General features: G+C 40.3%; 1 protein-coding gene across 8 annotated transcripts in view; it reads right to left on the bottom strand.

The window, feature by feature from the left end:
- si (sucrase-isomaltase) overlaps positions 1-18,066 on the bottom strand; it is a 202,242-nt gene that overhangs the window by 158,622 nt on the left and 25,554 nt on the right. For all 8 annotated transcript variants that reach the window (XM_072255413.1, XM_072255408.1, XM_072255415.1 and 5 more), the window contains exons 3-7: positions 16,944-17,090; positions 16,428-16,531; positions 10,186-10,306; positions 9,975-10,084; positions 8,249-8,400 (exon numbers count right to left, since the gene is read on the bottom strand). In XM_072255413.1, coding sequence (XP_072111514.1) covers positions 8,249-8,400; positions 9,975-10,084; positions 10,186-10,306; positions 16,428-16,531; positions 16,944-17,070 — 614 coding nt within the window. In that variant the 5' untranslated portion in view covers positions 17,071-17,090. The remainder of the gene's footprint in view (positions 1-8,248; positions 8,401-9,974; positions 10,085-10,185; positions 10,307-16,427; positions 16,532-16,943; positions 17,091-18,066) is intronic.

Genomic DNA, 18,066 nt, shown 5'->3' with positions numbered 1-18,066 from the left:
TCATGACCCTGACACATATAACTTCCACCATACTGCTAGTGTCTTCCACAGTGCAGACTGATGCAAAATACTTATTCTGTTCATCCACCATTTCCTTGTCCCTCATTACTACCTTTCTAGCATCATTTGCCAATGATCCAATATCTACTCTCGCCTCTCTTTTACAGTTTATATATCTGAAGAAACTTTTGCTCTCCTCCTTATTATTGGCTTGCTTAGTTTGTATTCCATCTTTTCCTGTTTGGTGACTTTTTAGTAGCCTTCTGTTGGCTTTTAAAACCTTTCAAATTGCTTCTGGAAATTCCAGCCATTGCTGCAGTGCTGTCACCCCTGTCAGTGTTCTTTTCCATTCAGTTCTGCCCAACTCCTCTCTCATGCCTCCGTAATTCCCTTTCATATCTGTAATACCGATATAACTTACTTTAGCTTCTCCCTCTCAAATTTCAGGGAGAATTCTATTACATTATAATCACCCACCCTGAGGGTTCCTTTAATCCCTCTAATCAATTTTGGTTCATTGCACAACACTCAATGCAGAATAGCTGATCTCTTAGTGGGCTCAACCACAAGCAGCTCTAAAAAGTCATCTCATAGGCATTCTAGAAATTTCCCATCTTGGGATCCAGGACAAACCTGATTTTCCCAATCTACTTGTATATTGAAATTCCCCATGATTATCGTAACCTTACCTTCTTGGCATGCATTTTCTTGGCATCTCGTTTTAATTTGTAGGCCACATCCTTATGACTTTTTGGGGGTCTCTATATAACTCCCATCAGGTCTGTTTACTCTTGCAGTTCTTTGGCTTTACCCATAACAATTCAACACCTTCCAACCCGATGTCACTTCATAATATGATTTCACTTTTTACCAACAGAGCCACACCACCATCTCTGCCTACCTGCCTGTACTTTCGATATAATCTGTATCCTTGGACATTAAGCTCCCAGCTATAATCTTCTTTCAGCCATGATTTAGTGATGCCCACAATGTCATACATGTCAATCTGTAACGGTGCTACAAATTCATCTCCCTTATTCCGTATACTGCACACATTCAAATATAACATATTCAGTCCTGTATTCAACCTTTTTGATTGTGTTCAACTTTTACATTGCAACTCATCCAGTTGCATACAATTTTGCCCTATCATCAACCTCTCCTTATTAGTGTCTCACTGCACACTGCCTGTTTGTAAACCAACTACCTCATCTCAGCACTATCACTCACATTTTCATCCCCCTGCTAAATTAGATTAAGTCCTCCTGAACAACTGTAGCAAACCAGCCTGCATGGATATTGGTCCCCCTAGGGTTCAGGTGTCCATTTTTTTACTTTACAGGTCATACCTCCCCCAGTAGAGATGCCAATGATCGAAAAATCTGAATCTCTGCCACTGCACCAGTTCCTCAGCCATGTATTCATTCACCTGCCAAATCATCCTATTCTTAGCATCACTAGCGTATGGTATAGGCAGTAATCTAAAGATTACTGCCCTGGAGATCCTGTTTTTCAGCTTTCTACCTAGATCCCTAAAGTCTCTCTTCAGGACCTCCTCACCTTTTCTATCTATGTCACTGATGCCAGCATGTATCAAGTCTTCCGACTGCTCACACTCCCCCTTTAGAATGCCATGGACGCGATCCAGGACATCCCTGACCCTGGCCCTCTGGGTGTCTCTATCATGCTGACAGAATCTCTTCTTCTGACTCTGGAACCTCCTATCATCACTGCAATCTTCTTTCCCTCTCTTCACTTCTCAGCCCCAGCACCAGACTCAGTGTCAGAAACCCAGTCACTACGGCTCCCCCCCTTGTAGGTCATCCCCCTCAACAGTATCTAAAGTGATATACCTATTATTGAGGGGTATGGCCACATGGGTACTCTTCACTGCCTGTGCATTTCCCTTTCTTCTCCTGACAGTCACCCAGTTACCTGTCTCCTGCAACCTAGAAGAGACTACCTCCCTGTAGCTCCTATCTATCACTTCTGCATTCTCCTGTGTGAGCCAAGTGTCATCAAGCTGCAGCTCCAGTGTAGAGCTCAAATATAAGGAAGGTACAAGCAGACTGATGGGGTTATACTATAGGTCTCCTGGTAGCTGCCTGAAGATAGAGGCGTATACGCACAGGCAGATTAGGGAAAGATGCAAAACTAACAAATTTGACGTCATGGTAGATTGGGCCCTCCTTCATGCAAGAGGCTTAGATTGGGTTGAATTTATTCAGTGCAACTATGCGAGCTTCTTGAAGTAGCATTCAGACAGTGAAATCAGAGGAGAGGACATACCAGATCTTGTATTGGGAAACTATTCTGGCCAGCTGATTGAGGATTCAGCAGGGGGGCATTTTGGAAACAGTGATCACAAAAACTCTGAACAAGAGAAAATCTGCAGATGCTGGAAATCCAACCAACACACAGAAAATGCTGGAGGAACTCAGCAGGCCAGGCAGCGTCTATGGAAGAGTACAGTCGATGTTTCAGGCAGAGACCCTTCAGCAGGACTGAAGAAAAACAGATGAGGAGTAGATTTAAAATTTGGTGGTGGGGAGGGCACAGGGGAGAGAGAAACACAATGTGTTAGGTGAAACCAGGAGGGAGAGGGAAGAAGTAAAGAGCTGGGAAAGAGATACAGGGCTGGAGCCGGGGGAGTCCGATAGAGGGGAACAGAAGATCATGGAAGAAAGAAGAGGGGGGAGCACCAAAGGGAGGCAATGGGTGGGCAAAGAGATAAGGGGAAAAAGGGAAAAGGGGATGGAGACTGGTGAAATTACCAGAAGTTCAAGAAATTCATGTTCATGCCATCAGGTTGGAGGTTACCCAGATGGAATATAAGGTGTTGTTCCTCCAACCTGAGTGTGGCCTCATCTTGACAGTGGAAGAGGCGATGGATAGGTATATCAGAATGGGAATGGGAAGTGGACTTAAAAATGGGTGGCCACTGGGAAATACCGCTTCTTCTGACAGACTGAGCGTAGATGCTCAGTGAAGCAATCTCCCAATCTACAAACATTCGTAAGTCGGGTCTCACGAATATACAGGAGGTCACACTAGGAGCACCGAGTACAATGAATGACCCAAACAGGCTCACAGGTGAAGTGTCACCTCATTGGAAGGACTGTTTGGGGCCCTGAATAGTAGTGAGGGAGGAGATGTAGGGGCAGGTGTAGCACTTGTTCTACTTGCATGGATATATGCCAGGAAGGAGATCAGCGGGGAGGGACGAATGGACAAGGGAGACGTGTATGACGCGATCCCTACAGAAAGCAGACAGTTGTGGGGGGGGGGGGGGAAGGAAAGATGTTCTTGGTGGTGGGATCCCATTGGAGATGGCAGAAGTTCTGGAGAATTATTTGCTGGATGCAGAGGCTGGTGGGTTGGTAGGTGAGGACAAGAAGAGCCCTATCCCTGGCGGGGTGGAGAGAGGATGGGATGAGCGCAGATGTACACAAAATGAAAGAGATGCGGTTGAGGGCAGTGTTGATAGTGGAGGAAGGGAAACTCCTTTCTTTGAAGAAGGAGGACATCTCCTTCATTCTGGAATGAAAAGCCTCATCCTGAGAGCAGATGCAGCGGAGATGGAGGAATTGAGAGAAGGGGATGGCATTTTTACAAGTAACACGGTGGGAAGAGGTATAGTCCAGGTAGCTGTGAGAGTTAGTTGGTTTGTTATAGACATCAGTGGATAAGCTGCCTCCAGGGATAGAGAAAGAGAGATCAAGAAAGAGGAGGGAGGTGTCAGAAATGGAGCAGGTAAGTTTGAGAGCAGGATGTAATTTGGAGGCAACGTTGATGAAGAAAGTGGGGGGGGGGGGGGTTGGAAGATGTGCTTGGTGGTGTGATCCCGTTGGAGATGGCAGAAGTTGCAGAGAATTATGTAATTATGTGCTGGACGAGGAGGATGGTGGGGTGGTAGATGAGGACAATAGGAACCTGATCCCTGGTAGAGTGGCAGGATGATGGGGTGAGAACAGACATGTGTGAAATGGATGAGATGCGGTTGAGGGCAACGTTGATAGTTGAGGAAGGGAAGCCCCTCTCTTTGAAGAAGGAAGATATCTCCTTTTTTTCTTGGCTGAAAAGCCTCATCCTGAGGGCAGATGCGGCAGAGATGGTGGAATTGAAAGAGGGGGATTTATTTTTACAAGTAACAGGGTGGGAGGAGGTATAATCCAGGTAGCTGTGAGAGTCCATGAGTTTATAGCAGACATCAGTAGATAAGCTGTCTCCGGAAAGAAAGAGAGACAGATCGAGAAAGGGGAGGGAAGTGTTTGAAATGAACCAGGTAAATTTGAGGGCAGGGTGGAAGTTGGAGGCAAAGTGGATGAAGTCAACGAGTTCTGCATGTGTACAGTCATCGATGTAGCGTAGGAAAAATGTGGGACGGTCACCAGTGTAGGCTTGGACCATAGACTGTTCCATGTAGGCGACCAATGTGGCCTGCATAGCTGGAACCCATGTGAGTGCCCATAGCTACACTTTTTGTTTGAAGGAAGTGAGAGGAGCCAAAGGAGAAATTATTTAGATTGAGGACAAGTTCCATCAGGGAGAAGAGAGTGGTGGTGGAGGGGAACTGGTTCCGTCTGGTGTCCAGGAAGAAACAGAAAGCTTGAGGACTTCCTGCTGGGGGATGAAGGTGTATAGGGACTGGACATCCGTAGTAAAAATAAGATGATGAGGGGCAGGGAACCTGAAATCATTGAAAAGAACCAGAGCACGTGAAGTGTCACGGATGTCGGAGGAAGGGACTGAACCAGGGGTATGAAACAGAGCTGAGATATGCAGATATGAGTTCAGTGGGGCAGGAACAAGCTGAAACAATAGGTCTACCTGGACAAGCTGGTTTGTGGATCTTGGGTAGGAGGTAGAAATGGGAGGTGCCAGGTGCAAGGTGCGGGAACTATGAGGTTGGTGGTGGTGGATGGGAAATACCCAGAGTCAATAGATTGGTGATGATGTAGGAGATGATGGCTTGGCGGTCCTTAGTGGGGTTCTGTTCGAGGGGTAAGTAAGAGGAGGTGTCTGAGAGTTGGTGCTGGGCTTCAGCAAGATAGAGGTCAGTACGCCACACTACTACAACACCTCCCTTATCTGCGGGTTTAATGGTGAAGTTAGGGTTAGTGCAGAAGGAGTGAAGAGCAGAGCATTCAGAAGGAGTGAGGTTGGAACTCAAGAGAGGTGTGGTAAAGTCGAGATGGTTGATATCTAGTCGGCAGTTGGCAATGAAAAGGTCCAGAGCAGGCAGAAGACCAAGGTGGTGTGCCCAGATAGAGGAGGAGGGTTGAAGATGAGAGTAGGATTCACCGGAGCAGGATGGAGTCCTTGCCAAAGAAATAGGCTTGGAGACAGAGGTGATGGAAGAAGAGCAAAGCTTTGTGACGGGCACAGAGGTGTGGGTGCAGGGGGGACAAAGGTGAGACACTTACTGAGGACAAAACATTCTGCCTCTGAGAGGAAAAGGTCAGAGATGATGCTGAAGACCCAGCATTGATGAGAACTGGGATCAGAGGGGTGAAGGGGGGAGGTTGGTAGTACCTGAGAGGAAGGAAGGTTTGGGGTGTTCGGGGATGGTGAAGTGAGGGGAAGATGGAGTCTCCAGGGTCCCAAAAGCTGGTGGTGAGATCAGAGAGAGCAAACTGCATTTTAGAGGTGTCCACGGTAATTGAAACCAGCATTGATGGCAGTGGTGTGCGGGTTTTCAGTCTTGCTCTGGATTGCACAACCTCCGACTCTGATTCCAGCCTTGACCTCTAGGCCAAGGCTTCATGCGCTGCTGCTGAAACCTCCCGTCTCCCCTTCCCCCACTACCAGTCCACAGTCCCTTCTCTCTCAGGTCCCACCGCCAGCTCCTGGGTCGTCGGAGACTCCATCTTCCTCTCACACTATCCTCCTGCCACCCTACCATGGATAGGGTTCCTCTTGTCCTTGTCTCACCACCACCCTCCTTGTTCAGCACATAATTCTCCGCAACTTCCGGCATCTCCAATGTATCCCATCACCAAGTACATCTTCTTCCCCCCCTGCCCACATTCTGCTTTCCACAGGGATCCCTTGACCACTCGGCCCTCACTACTGATATTTATCCATGCAAGCGGAACAAGTGCTACACCTGCCTTACACCTCTGCTCTTACCACTATTCAGGGCCCCTAACAAGTCCTTCCAGCTGAGGTGGCATGTCACTTGATAGTCTGTAAGGGTCATCTACTGTATCCGCTGCTTCCAGTGTGGCCTTGTGAAATCGGTGAGGCCTGACATTGATTGGGAGACCGCTTTGCTGAGCACCTATGTTCTGTCCGCCAGAAAAAAAGTGGGATCTCCCAGTGGCCACCCCTTTTAATTCCACTTCCCATTCCCATTCCAATAGGTCTATCCATAGATGGGCCTAGCCTGCTGAGTTCCTCCAGCACTTTGTGTGTGTCACAAAAGCTCTTTAAGTTTTAACATAGGTATGAATAAAGAAATTCTGAATCTTGAGGGGAAGTGCTAAACGGGGGAAGGGGTGGTAGGTAAATTACAAGCTATTAAGCAGCAACTTGGGACAGTAGATTGGACAAGTCTACATTTGGCATGTTGGAGTCATCACAAACTCCTCCAGTCTTTCTTTTGGATCTTGCACAATGACTTCATTTTTATTTTGTATATTCACTAAAAATAAATTTCTAAAAACTGTCTAATCAACTGATTGGATCACAATGGTTCACTTATTTTTTTGTGCAAGGTTCATTGACATTTTTAAGGGTGGTAACGAGTGCTATTAATACATCAGAGAATAAATTGAGTACAGAAAAGAAGCATTTTAATTAGTACGTCTAGTCTTCCACTTGTGAAAAACTCCATTTTAATTACTGGAAATTGCTGAAAACTATACTGAACATTTTATTAGTTTCAATTGTGTATGCTAATTAGTTTTTTAAACCTTCTCACTAATGCCTGTGTGCCTGAGATAAACAAGCTCATTTAAAGAGCCTTTAAAAACAAGTATAATTGGTGGAAATATGTCATGCTGATTACTTTGATCCAAGAACAAAGCCAGTGTCTTTTTTAAATCAGAGCTGTCTTCCTGCATGTTCTTTTATTTTAAATCAGCATTAAAGATAATTTAAAAAGCATCTTTCCTTTGCACTGCCTGGACCAATTTCAACAGGATTTCTGTATTGAAATCAATGTAAACTAATGGACCTTCTAGACTTTGTGGTGTAGCACCTCATTTCAACCATTAGTAAATATTAATTTGTGTGGAACGGTTCACTTTCCTCAATTCCGGCATGGCAGTTAAGGTTACTGATAAGCGCACTGTTTTCAAAACCTCCTAAAATATTAACTTAAAGAAAATTCTGTCTTTAGAAACTTGCATGATTGGCTTTTAGAGTTTATAATCTGGTAAAATACATCTTACCATTTATCTTATATCATTATTGCAATTAAAGAATTTGCTGAATGACCATTATGTTAACATGTGATGCAGATATGTCGAATATTTTGCAAAGAAGGAAAACAGTCAGATTGTTTATGGAGGAATAAGACAATGTTCCATGTTGAAGAATAGTGACAGGAGATTACTTTGGGGGGGTGCTTGGTCTTAATGAGAGGACAACATCATTCAACATTATCATTTCAGAGAAAAGCTTGCAAGACAAGGGCTTTGTTTTAAATTGGGAGGAATTTGTTGGGTACAAATGGGTTGATTAGTTTAAAAGTCATGGGATGAAAAACTTTCAAAACCAAGAGGTTCTGCAGGCGCTAGAAATGCAGAGTTACACACACAAAATGCTGGAGGAACTCAGCAGGTCAGGCAGCATCTATGGAGAGAAATAAATGGTTGATATTTCGGGTCTAAACCCTTCACAGATGCTGTCTCAGCTGCTGAGTTCCTCCAGCATTTTGTGTGCATTACTCTGGGAAGTTTTTGCTCTTCATAGAAGGTTAATTCTGTGAGTTTAAAGTAAAGTTAAGGGAAGTATGAGCAGAGAAATTGAAAGTGGAGAATGAATATGAAGGACAATGTACAAGATAACATATACAGACAGGTGGAGCTTTGTAAAAGATACCACAGAGTATCTGCACTTTTGTCTTGAAATTGTGATTGATTAACTTGATAACATAAAAACAATTGTATAAACTTTATTATCACTATGCAATATAATTTTTATTACCACTAAATAAAAAAGTAGACAAGAAATGTCATATGTGTGTTAATAACAGACCATGCCAAAAATTGTTAAACGTATTGGTAAAGAAATTGCTTACAAAACAGTTCCGTTGGACTTTCTCTTGACCACAATTCCAAAAGGATTTTGTGTAAGTTTAACTTCATATCTAGTATTTGATGCTGCAGGGCCTTTAAATGGTTTGATATTTTCATGTGCAACTTCAAACCGCTGTTTGTTAGCATCTGTAATCTTAACATGACAGTCACAAAACAGAATTGCATATTAGTGGGATAAATTAAAGGGATATCCAAAACAAAGCTATTCACTGAGATAGCAATCTAATAACAAAACTGAAGTTAATATACAAAACTTTTAATTAATGGTTTTAGTATTGTTTTGTTGATATTTAGGCATTAAATAGCTGAGTGAAAAAATTGGTATTGCAACCGATTGCACTGTATTTTGATCAAATGCATATTCATGGACATCCATTAAGATCAAGTTAAAGGAAAGTCTGTTTACCATTGTTAAAATAAACAGGTCCTGACAAACAGAAAACATTATTTAAGACCATAAGACATAGGAGCAGAATTAGGCGATTTGACCCATCAAGTCTTTTCCAGCATTTGATCCTGTCTGATATATTTCCCCCCTCAAGCCCATTCTCCTACCTTCTTCCTGTAATCTTTGACACCACTACAAATCAAGAACCTATTAATTTCTGCTTTAAATATATACAATAAGTTGGCCTCCACAGCCATTGTGGCAATGAACTTTACAGATTCAACACTTTTGCTAAATAAATTCCTCTTAATCTCTGTTGTAAAGCGACATCCTTCTATGCTGAGGCCATGCCCTTTAGTCCTACACTCCCCCACTATAGGAAACATCCTCTCCAAGACCACTCTATCTAGACCTTTCAATATTCGGTAGATTTCAATGAGATCATCTCTCATTCTTCTAAACTCCAGCGAGTATAAGACCAGAGCCATCTACTGCTCCTTGTCCATTAACACTTTCATTTCTGGGATCATTCTCATAAACCTCTTCTGGATCTTCTCCAATGCCAGCCAATCCTTTCTTAAATAAAGGGCTCAAACTACTCAGAATTCTCCAAGAAAGGACTGACCAATACCTTTCAGGGCCTCAGCATTACATCCTTGCTTTTATATTCTAGTCCTCTCGAAATGAATGCTAATATTGCATTTACTTTCCTTACCACCACACAACCTGTAAGTTAACCTTCAGGGAATTCTGCACAAGGTCTCCCATATTCCTTTGCACCTCTGATTTCTGAATTCACTAATTCACTCACCATTTAGCAAATAGTCTATGCCTTTATACCTTCCGTCAAAGTGTATAACAATATACTTCCTGACACCGTATTCCACCTGCTACTTTTTTGCCCATTCTCCTAATCTGTCCAAGTCCTTCTGCAGACTCCCTGCTTCCTCAGCACAACTGGCTGCTCCACCTATCTTTGTATCATCCGCAAACTTGGCCACAAAGCCATCAATTTGTAAAGTAGCAAACCCAAACACCACCTCCTGTGGAACACCTAGTCAGATAACCAGATAAAGCTATCCGTATTCCAACTCTTTGCCTTCAGCCAGAATGAGAATCAGGTTTAATATCTCTGACATATGTTGGGAAATTTGTTTTCTTTGCCAGTCAGCCAATTTTCTGTTCATGTTAGTATCAGACGATGAAACTAATAAAACCTACATTAAAAGAATGCTGCACAGGTCAATCATTAGATAGTTAAAATAAAGGAGGGTAACAAGAAGCAGTGGGGATTCAGTTCTCTACAAAAGCATGCCAACCTTGAATCGAAAGCGATTTTCTGTCTGCATTTCCGCAGTTAATAGCAATTTTTCAATATCCTTTCCATAAAGAGAGGGGGAATTCAATCGATGCAACTGAGCTTCAAATCCTGTATCAAAATAATATCCTGATTAAATGGGCTCAATAATAAAATCACTCATATCTTGTAATAAAAGCAGATAAGCCAAATATTTCAGCTGCACTTCCGACCTGTTGAGGTTTTCTTTTGACTTTTCCGCAATTCGTATCCAACATTCGAAGCAAAATAACACCATGGGCCATTTCCACTTGTCACTGGTTTCCAGCAGCATCCTCGGGCTTCACATTTTTCCTGAGGAAATGACAATGGAAGAGGTGCTAGGACAGGGTTCAGTGCAGAAGCAATAGCACTGCGAATGACACTCATTATTGTGTATGTGGAAAATCAAATAGCAAACTAAAAAGTAATAAATAATACAAAACTGAATGCAAACACAGAGTTCAATAGAAGGTTAGCCTTTTGCCTTCATCATTCTCTGTAAGCATCGAGATAAAAAAGCTTGCAGTCTGGCGAGTAAGGTTAATGTGAAGAAAATGCTGGGAAAAAAAAAAATCAAAGTTAGCATCTGTGCAAAGGCAAATAGAATTAATGTTCAGTCTAAAATTTTAACTCAGTTTCTCTATTCATAGGTACTGCATGAACAACTAAGTGCTTTCATCATTTTTATTTTTGTTTATATTATGCTATCTGGTTCATTGACGACCTTCAAGAAAGATATCTGTCATCTTTGTCCAATTTAGCCTACATGTAATTCCAGTCCCACTTTCATCAAGCATCTCAACTCAAGGGGAAAAAAAAAGGACAATGTGTGATGGCATTTTCAGTGACCCCACATTCCATGAATGAGAAAAAACGTTGCTTTTATTTACACCAGCTACAAGCATGCCGTAATTATCTTGACACAATTATTTAGCTAGGCAGTCAGATACAATCATTATTACAATAATCAGTTTATATCATTCTCATCAGCTTTGTCGGGTTCATTTGAAATTTCGGTAAATATAATTTTGTAGTTTGCTGCAGGTTAAATCATAATATTTGATTTATCCCATGTTTGAGTTGAAGTTAGGTCATCCTGACCTGCTTTTGCTTGCCTTACTGAACAAAAAACAATTTTTACACTTGCATGGAAAGCTTCATACCTCACTAATTTAATTTCTTAATGGATGAATCTAGAAAATGAATAGGATAATGAGGCATGGAACACAGCTGCTACGAAAAATAGTTCTGCATATTGAATCTATGTTCTCCAACCATTAAAACTGCTAAAAGTGTGAGGTAGCTTAATCACAGAAATGATACTGAAGAACTAATGCTGACAGTCAGCACAGTCATCTGGCTGCTCTCTGCTATGTGTTGATAGTTTCATTGTCACCTCAGAACACAAAGCAGTCTCAGGGCAGTAGGGAAGCTATTGAGCTCAATCTTTAAAAAAGCATTAAAGATCTTTGACCAAATAACAGTACAGATTAAAAGAAAACAGCAGTTTGCACAATGATGCACTTCTTGTCTGGTCCAATATAGTCGCTGTTACAATTTTTATTTCAATTAAAATTTATTCTTGTCATATTGTCCTAATATTTAGTGACATTTCTTCAATTTCAAGAGGCCAAGCTACCAAGACTGTACTTCTATCACAATGTGTGTGCAGCAGTGAAGCTGTTCTTTTCAGTCTCAAGAAAGCTGAAATAATAATCAAGAATCTTCATTCAATCTGACACCAAAGTATCAGCTTGAAATAGGCAGTTTTACACTATTCAGAAATGTTAACCTCATTTTCCCCAATGTATCCTTTTGTTGTTGTCACATCCTCTCCATACTGGAAGAGTCCTAATTATATTGACCAGTTATCTGGTTTCTAATTAAATCCATTTCATTTTTTTGTCAGTTATTTTATGGACTATATTTTCTCAGTGTCACATTGTGGGTATACAGTGTTCCTTGGTTTGTTTACATTTTATGTCTAGTTGTTTGTCTTTGGACTTGCTCTGTTTTTTTAATTTTGTTTTGCAGGTATCATGGAGATTGTTACTCTCTGTATTCATCACTTTTATTCAATTTGGGATAATTTAATTAGCATATTACTTTCAGCGTCTTGCATTCCTACGTGCTCCAGGGTATATTTCAGGGAATATGCCAACCGCACTTTGCTTCGTTTCTGTGGTTCCTTTTCTGGTGAAACTCAGACCAAGTTCCAAGTACCATGAGTGATTGCAGTTCATCAGGATTCTATTAGTTTTGCTGGTTCATTTCTGTGATCTAACTTTAGTTTTGAGTTGCCAAAGTCTCTATGAATCCTGCACTTGAGGTCATTAGTTACCCTTACGTTAATGTTATCTAGACTTCAGCATAGGTATAAGGTGCAGAAGCAGCCAATTACTTAAACATTGTACAAATATTTATGGAGCTTTTACTCAACATACACTTATTGTTTTATGATCAAAATATGCAATATATAACCCTGACTGCATCATCATCTATACTGGGTAAAGTTTTCTAATGATAAAAGGATTGTAAAATTGCAATATCAAGAAGGTATAAAAGCAGTTATATTTTGCTCATAAAATGCAATATTGGAAACATTCAATGTCCAAGGAAAGAGGAAAATACATTAAATTTTCAAATCCAAGATCCTTCATCAGAGCCAGTTTTGACGAAGGAAATCATTCCTGAACTATTGACACGATTTCTCTTTCCACAGATGCTGCCTATACCACAGAGTATTTCCAGTATTTTCTGTTATTATTGCGGATTTGTTACAATTGTAGTTCTTCTTAAAATTTCAAAATGAAGTTTAATGAAAACACAAGTAAGAGAAATGTATCCTTGGATTACAGCATTGGGTCAACAATATCAGATCTTAATTACTGATTCCATGTATCTTGGATAGCAGAGATTGATTATTTTATTCCTATAAGTTGCAGATATATCTGTTGTTCCTTTATTTGTCCCATTAAAACTGCCCTTTCCCATGTATACAAGTTCGGCCAAATGGCCTGTTTCTGTACAATTCAAAATTCAGGATGATGAGAATGAAAGCCGAAGGGGGCAGGAAGTTAGAGGCAGACCTGGTCAGGTGTGGAAAGTAGTTAAAAAAACAGAATTCAGACCAAAGAAGCATGAGGAAATGCATTTAAGAATGACAATCACAGCAATGATAAATTGTATGATACAAAAAAATGCTAGCTCCAGAGGTGCATTACTATTGAAACCTTATGGGTAGCAAGCTATAAAATGTAAGAGAAGGAAGGCTATTTGTTAACTGTTGGATACATCAGTTGGGCTACAGCTAAAGTAATGCAAAAAGGTCAAATCTCTTTACAGGAAATAAATAAGAGGGGCTTAAAGCAACTGTTGCTAGTGGTGGAAAAACCCAGTTTTGAAACGCTAGAAGGGGGATGTTTTCCTTGTCATGGAGAAACTGGAGGAGAGAGAGATTTAACTAAAGCATAAATAAACTGAGAGGACTGGACCGAATGAACAGGAAGGACCTCCTTTTCTTACCCAGGAAGGCCAATACTTAAATTAATTGGTAGTAAGATTGAAGAGGAGCTGGCAATTTTTTTTCCCTCACCAAGGTATGGTATGTGTCACATCTTGAAAAGGTAAAGGTAGAATCCCTCAATACTTTTGAAAAACAGCTGGACAACTACTTGAGGAACTTTAATGTAGCTCTGAAGTGATAAGCTGAGTTTTTTCTATTTGTTATTATTCTGTGACTCAATGAAATTGAACAATGTATATAATTGTAATTATTTCTTTCAGTATACAGTATTTTTATATTGTTAACTGGTTCATAAAAATAGTTATTGGGAATTACACAAGTATGCTAAATATGGAAGTTGTCAAACAGTACATCTGATTAGCAAAGTAGATAGTCTAAATATTTTGTTAAAAATACAATGGAGCAATAAGATCAGAAGAAATATTAAAATCCATTCCATTTAGGGCTCTTATTTACCTTTATTAAGTGTTTCAATGATATAATATATTATAAACATGAGAGATCTTCAGATACTGGAAATCTAGAGTAACACACACAAAGTGCTAGAGGAACTCAGCAGGTCAAGCAGCATCTCCTGTATAGATAGGAAAAGAGTCAACATTTCAGGCTGAGACCCTTTCATCACAGGACTGGAAAGAAAGGAGGAAGAATCCAGAATAATCTAATAGGAGAGGAGAGTGGACCATGGGAGAAAAGGAAGAAGGGGTGACAGCAGAGAAAGGTGATAGGCAGGTTAGGAGAAGGGAAGAAGTAGGACGGGAGCCAGAATGGAGAATGGAAGAAGAGAGAATGGAAAGGACGGAGAAATTACCAGAAATTTTAGAAATTAGAGACTATCCAAACAGAATATGAGGTGTTGCTCCTCCAACTTGAGTGTGGTCTCGTCATGGCAGTAGAGAAGGCTGTGGATCTACCTGTACGTGCCGGAAAGGGAATGGGGGTTGGCTTTTAATTAGTTGGTAACCACAAACTCCTTCCTGTTGTCATTGGAGCAAAAGTGCTCAACAAAGCAGTCCCCCAATCAGACTAACAGGTGAAATGCTGCCTCACCTGGAAGGACTGTTTGGGGCCCTCTGTGGAGGTGGGGAAGGAAGTGAATGGGCAAGTAAAACACTCCTTCTGCTTGCAGAGATAAGTACCACGTGGGAAATCAAGATTCAAGATTGTTTAATGTCATTTCCTATACACAAGCATAAGGAGAATGAAATAATTGTTACTTAGGATTTGATGCATCACAAAAAATGTTTAAAAATAACACAATAATAATAACAACAACAATAACAAAATATACAATAAATGTAAATACATAAGATAGCTTATATACATAGACTGATTGTATGCCCATGACGTGGCAGTAGGCTGTACTTATGGTGACTGATAGGAAATAATGTGGAGTTAAGGTGTGGAAGTGTTGATCTGTCTTACTGCTTGGGGAAAGTAAATGTCTTTGAGTCTGGTGGTCCTGGCGTGGATGCAACGTAGCCTCCTACCTGATGGGCATGGGACAAACAGTCTATGACCAGTGTGTGTGGGATCCTTCATGATATTACTGGCCCTTTTCTGGCACCTTTTTGTATATACTATATGTTCTCGATGGCAGGCAGGCTGGTGCCAGTGACTCATTAGGCAGTTTTGACAACCTGTTGTAGAGCTTTCCAGTCTCTGCAGTGCACTTTCCACACCAAGCAGTGATGCAGCAGGTTAGAATACTCCTTACTGCGCATCTGCAGAATGACATGAGTATGGATGTGCAAAGTCCTGCTCTCTTCAGCGTCCTCAGAAAGCAGAGGTGCGGGCAAGCTTTCTTGGCTGTGTAAAATGTGCTCTGGGACCATGATGAGCACTCCCAGGAGTTTGAAACTGCCTGCTGTTTCTACTGTTGTGCTGCGAGTCTTTCTGAAGCGCAGAGTCAGTAGGGAGGGATGAACGGACAAGGAATGAACTGAGAGTGATCCCTGCAGAAAGTGGAAGGTGGGTGGGGGTAGGTAAAATGTGCTTGGTGGTAGGGTCCTGTTAAAGATGGCGGAAATTGAGTAGAATGATAATATATTTTATTTCATATTCTGAGCCTTGGCCTGACATTTCATCAAGCACCATCACTTCTTAAAACCTCTGTCAAAATTCAAAAAACCTTGTCGTTTCTCACAATGCTCTACAATTTCTCACCAACCACTGTTAATCCTTACCACTGTCAACATTGAGCCATGCTGTGTGAACATCACTACTGTCAACCCCACCTAGCAAAGTAATTTCTTACCATAATGCCATCCCTCATCTATCACTACATTTCCATATTAATTCCAAGAATTTGTGCACAATTTGGAAAAAATACAATGTTGTATCTTTACTCTAATTTCATATAAATATCTTCATTGTTATCAGTTGACAAAGGAAAATCATACTGAAATCTACAACAAGGTCACTAGTATTCCAAGCACCATCAATTTCACCTGCTCCCATCATCAACTGCTACTGACATAAAAGGAACTTGTAAGCTTTCAAACAGCCATTCTTCAGTGAATATGTAACTCCATTAGATATTCATTTATTTATGAATCAGAACCAGGAGAAATATTACTGTCAGATCTGGATATAAATTGAAAGATTAGCTATCTGCAATGAAAATAGATTTCAAATATCTTACTTGAACCTGTATAATAAAATGTTATACATTGCCTTTTAGATAACGTGGCATTAATGTACATTAAAGAAAGGAAACATTGACCTCAAGCATGTCTAGATATAAATATTCACTTCCAACATCAGTGAATCATTTCTGGTTAGATCCATCAAGATCTAACAATAATTGTTAGGGCCTGCAATTTTAAAGGGTACATTACTAATTTAGTGCCTTGCACAATATCAAATGACATCCTTGTGGACAACAATTTCACAATTTAAACCAACCTTTGAAGCTCCATCTTCTGAAAAGCAGTTTATTCTATCACTATCTTGAGTGGAGTATGGACAATAAGCGATGAAAGTCGTGTTGCATGTGTTGTTTGTGCATCCTGTGAAAGTACAAAGATTGAGCAATGTGAAAATCAGCAAAGGCAATGAATCTTAAAATGTTTAACATAAGAGACAGTCATAGTTTTTAAACAGGATTAACTGACAATAATTAAAGAGTTGGCAAACAAATCTCATCAAGATTGAAATCCTAATCTTATTTCCTCATATCAAAAGTAAATTAGCTTTTCAACTAGAATTAAAGTATAGATGTTGTAAAATTATGCCTGACAATATATAAAAGTAAACCTATTCATGTATTTTAAAATCCATCTTTGAATAGTACTCACAAAAATTCACCCTTCCTTTAAAGTTTAGACAAACTATTCTGATTGTATAGCTGTTTTATTATAAGGTATTAATTGATAAAACTAAATGATTAAAAATAGAAAATATGCATTGTTGTATTTTTACCTTCATGAGTATTGTCACGTTGTGTTTCAGTGGCTAAGAGTACAATTAAAGCAATGGCCACAATAACCACCAAAATGAATAAAACAATGAGCAATATTTCCAAACTAGAAAACTTTCTTCTTGCCATTTGTCAGTAGGAAGAGAAACCTAGCAAGGAAATAAGTGAGAACACGTTAAAACATTCTGACATTTACGTAAAGAGCAGAGGCATATTTTAATCAACTAAGAAAGTTGATAATGGGAGGTGAAAAAAATGTTCACCTCCGTTTATCCACATTATTAGTTTCTTCGGTCACAATCTTGGAAAGTACAGGGTTACTTACTGCTATATTTAATCATCCTTTACTCCATATTATTAAAATTTATCATTTCCTTACTTTAATCCAAAGTAAGGGAAGTACAAAAATAAATTATTAAAGGTAATTTGATCAATAAATTCTGAGAGTGGAGTTGAAAGTTGTTTACATATCATTGAAGACATAGTTCAAGCCACCACCACAGTTCAGGTTAAAATCTAGTGGCATAGCAGTCACATCCCATTGCAAAAAAAATATTGCAGATGATAGAAACCTGAGATGAAAACCGAAAATCCTGGAAATACTTAGCAGGTTAAGTAGCTGAAGCACCTTCAATAACTCCAAAAGACTGAAGTTGGATAAATACTGAAAGGCTTTTATTCGCTGTACAATACGACTTCCATGCTGAGTGTCTGCCCCTGGACTGAGGGGGAGGGGCAAGGCGAAATCACCTTTATTCAGGATTTGTGGGAGGAGCCACAGGGGCAGTCAGCAGAGGGGCATGTCCAGACAGTTAACCCAGTTACAACATATATATGGTTTACCACAGTAGCATCTAAGAGAATTAAGCCTTTCAAGGCAGTAACCTTTCAGCATGTTTGTGTCAATTGAAACATTGTTGTTACTCTGAATTCAAAAGGCAGTTGGTTTCTAGATGCAACAACAAAACCAACAAAATGAAATTACAACACAAACAACATGCAGGAAGAACTCAGCAAGCCAGGCAGCATCTATGAGAAAGAGTAAACAGTTGACGTTTTGAGCCGAGACCCTTCATCGGGACAGGAAAAAAAATAAAATTTGATCTAGATTGAGGTCCACATTTC

Source organism: Mobula birostris, chromosome 4 (assembly GCF_030028105.1).
Source record: "Mobula birostris isolate sMobBir1 chromosome 4, sMobBir1.hap1, whole genome shotgun sequence".
Classification (NCBI taxonomy): domain Eukaryota; kingdom Metazoa; phylum Chordata; class Chondrichthyes; order Myliobatiformes; family Myliobatidae; genus Mobula; species Mobula birostris.
Note: the sequence above shows the minus strand (reverse complement) of the source record. Positions and strands in the feature narration are given on the sequence as shown.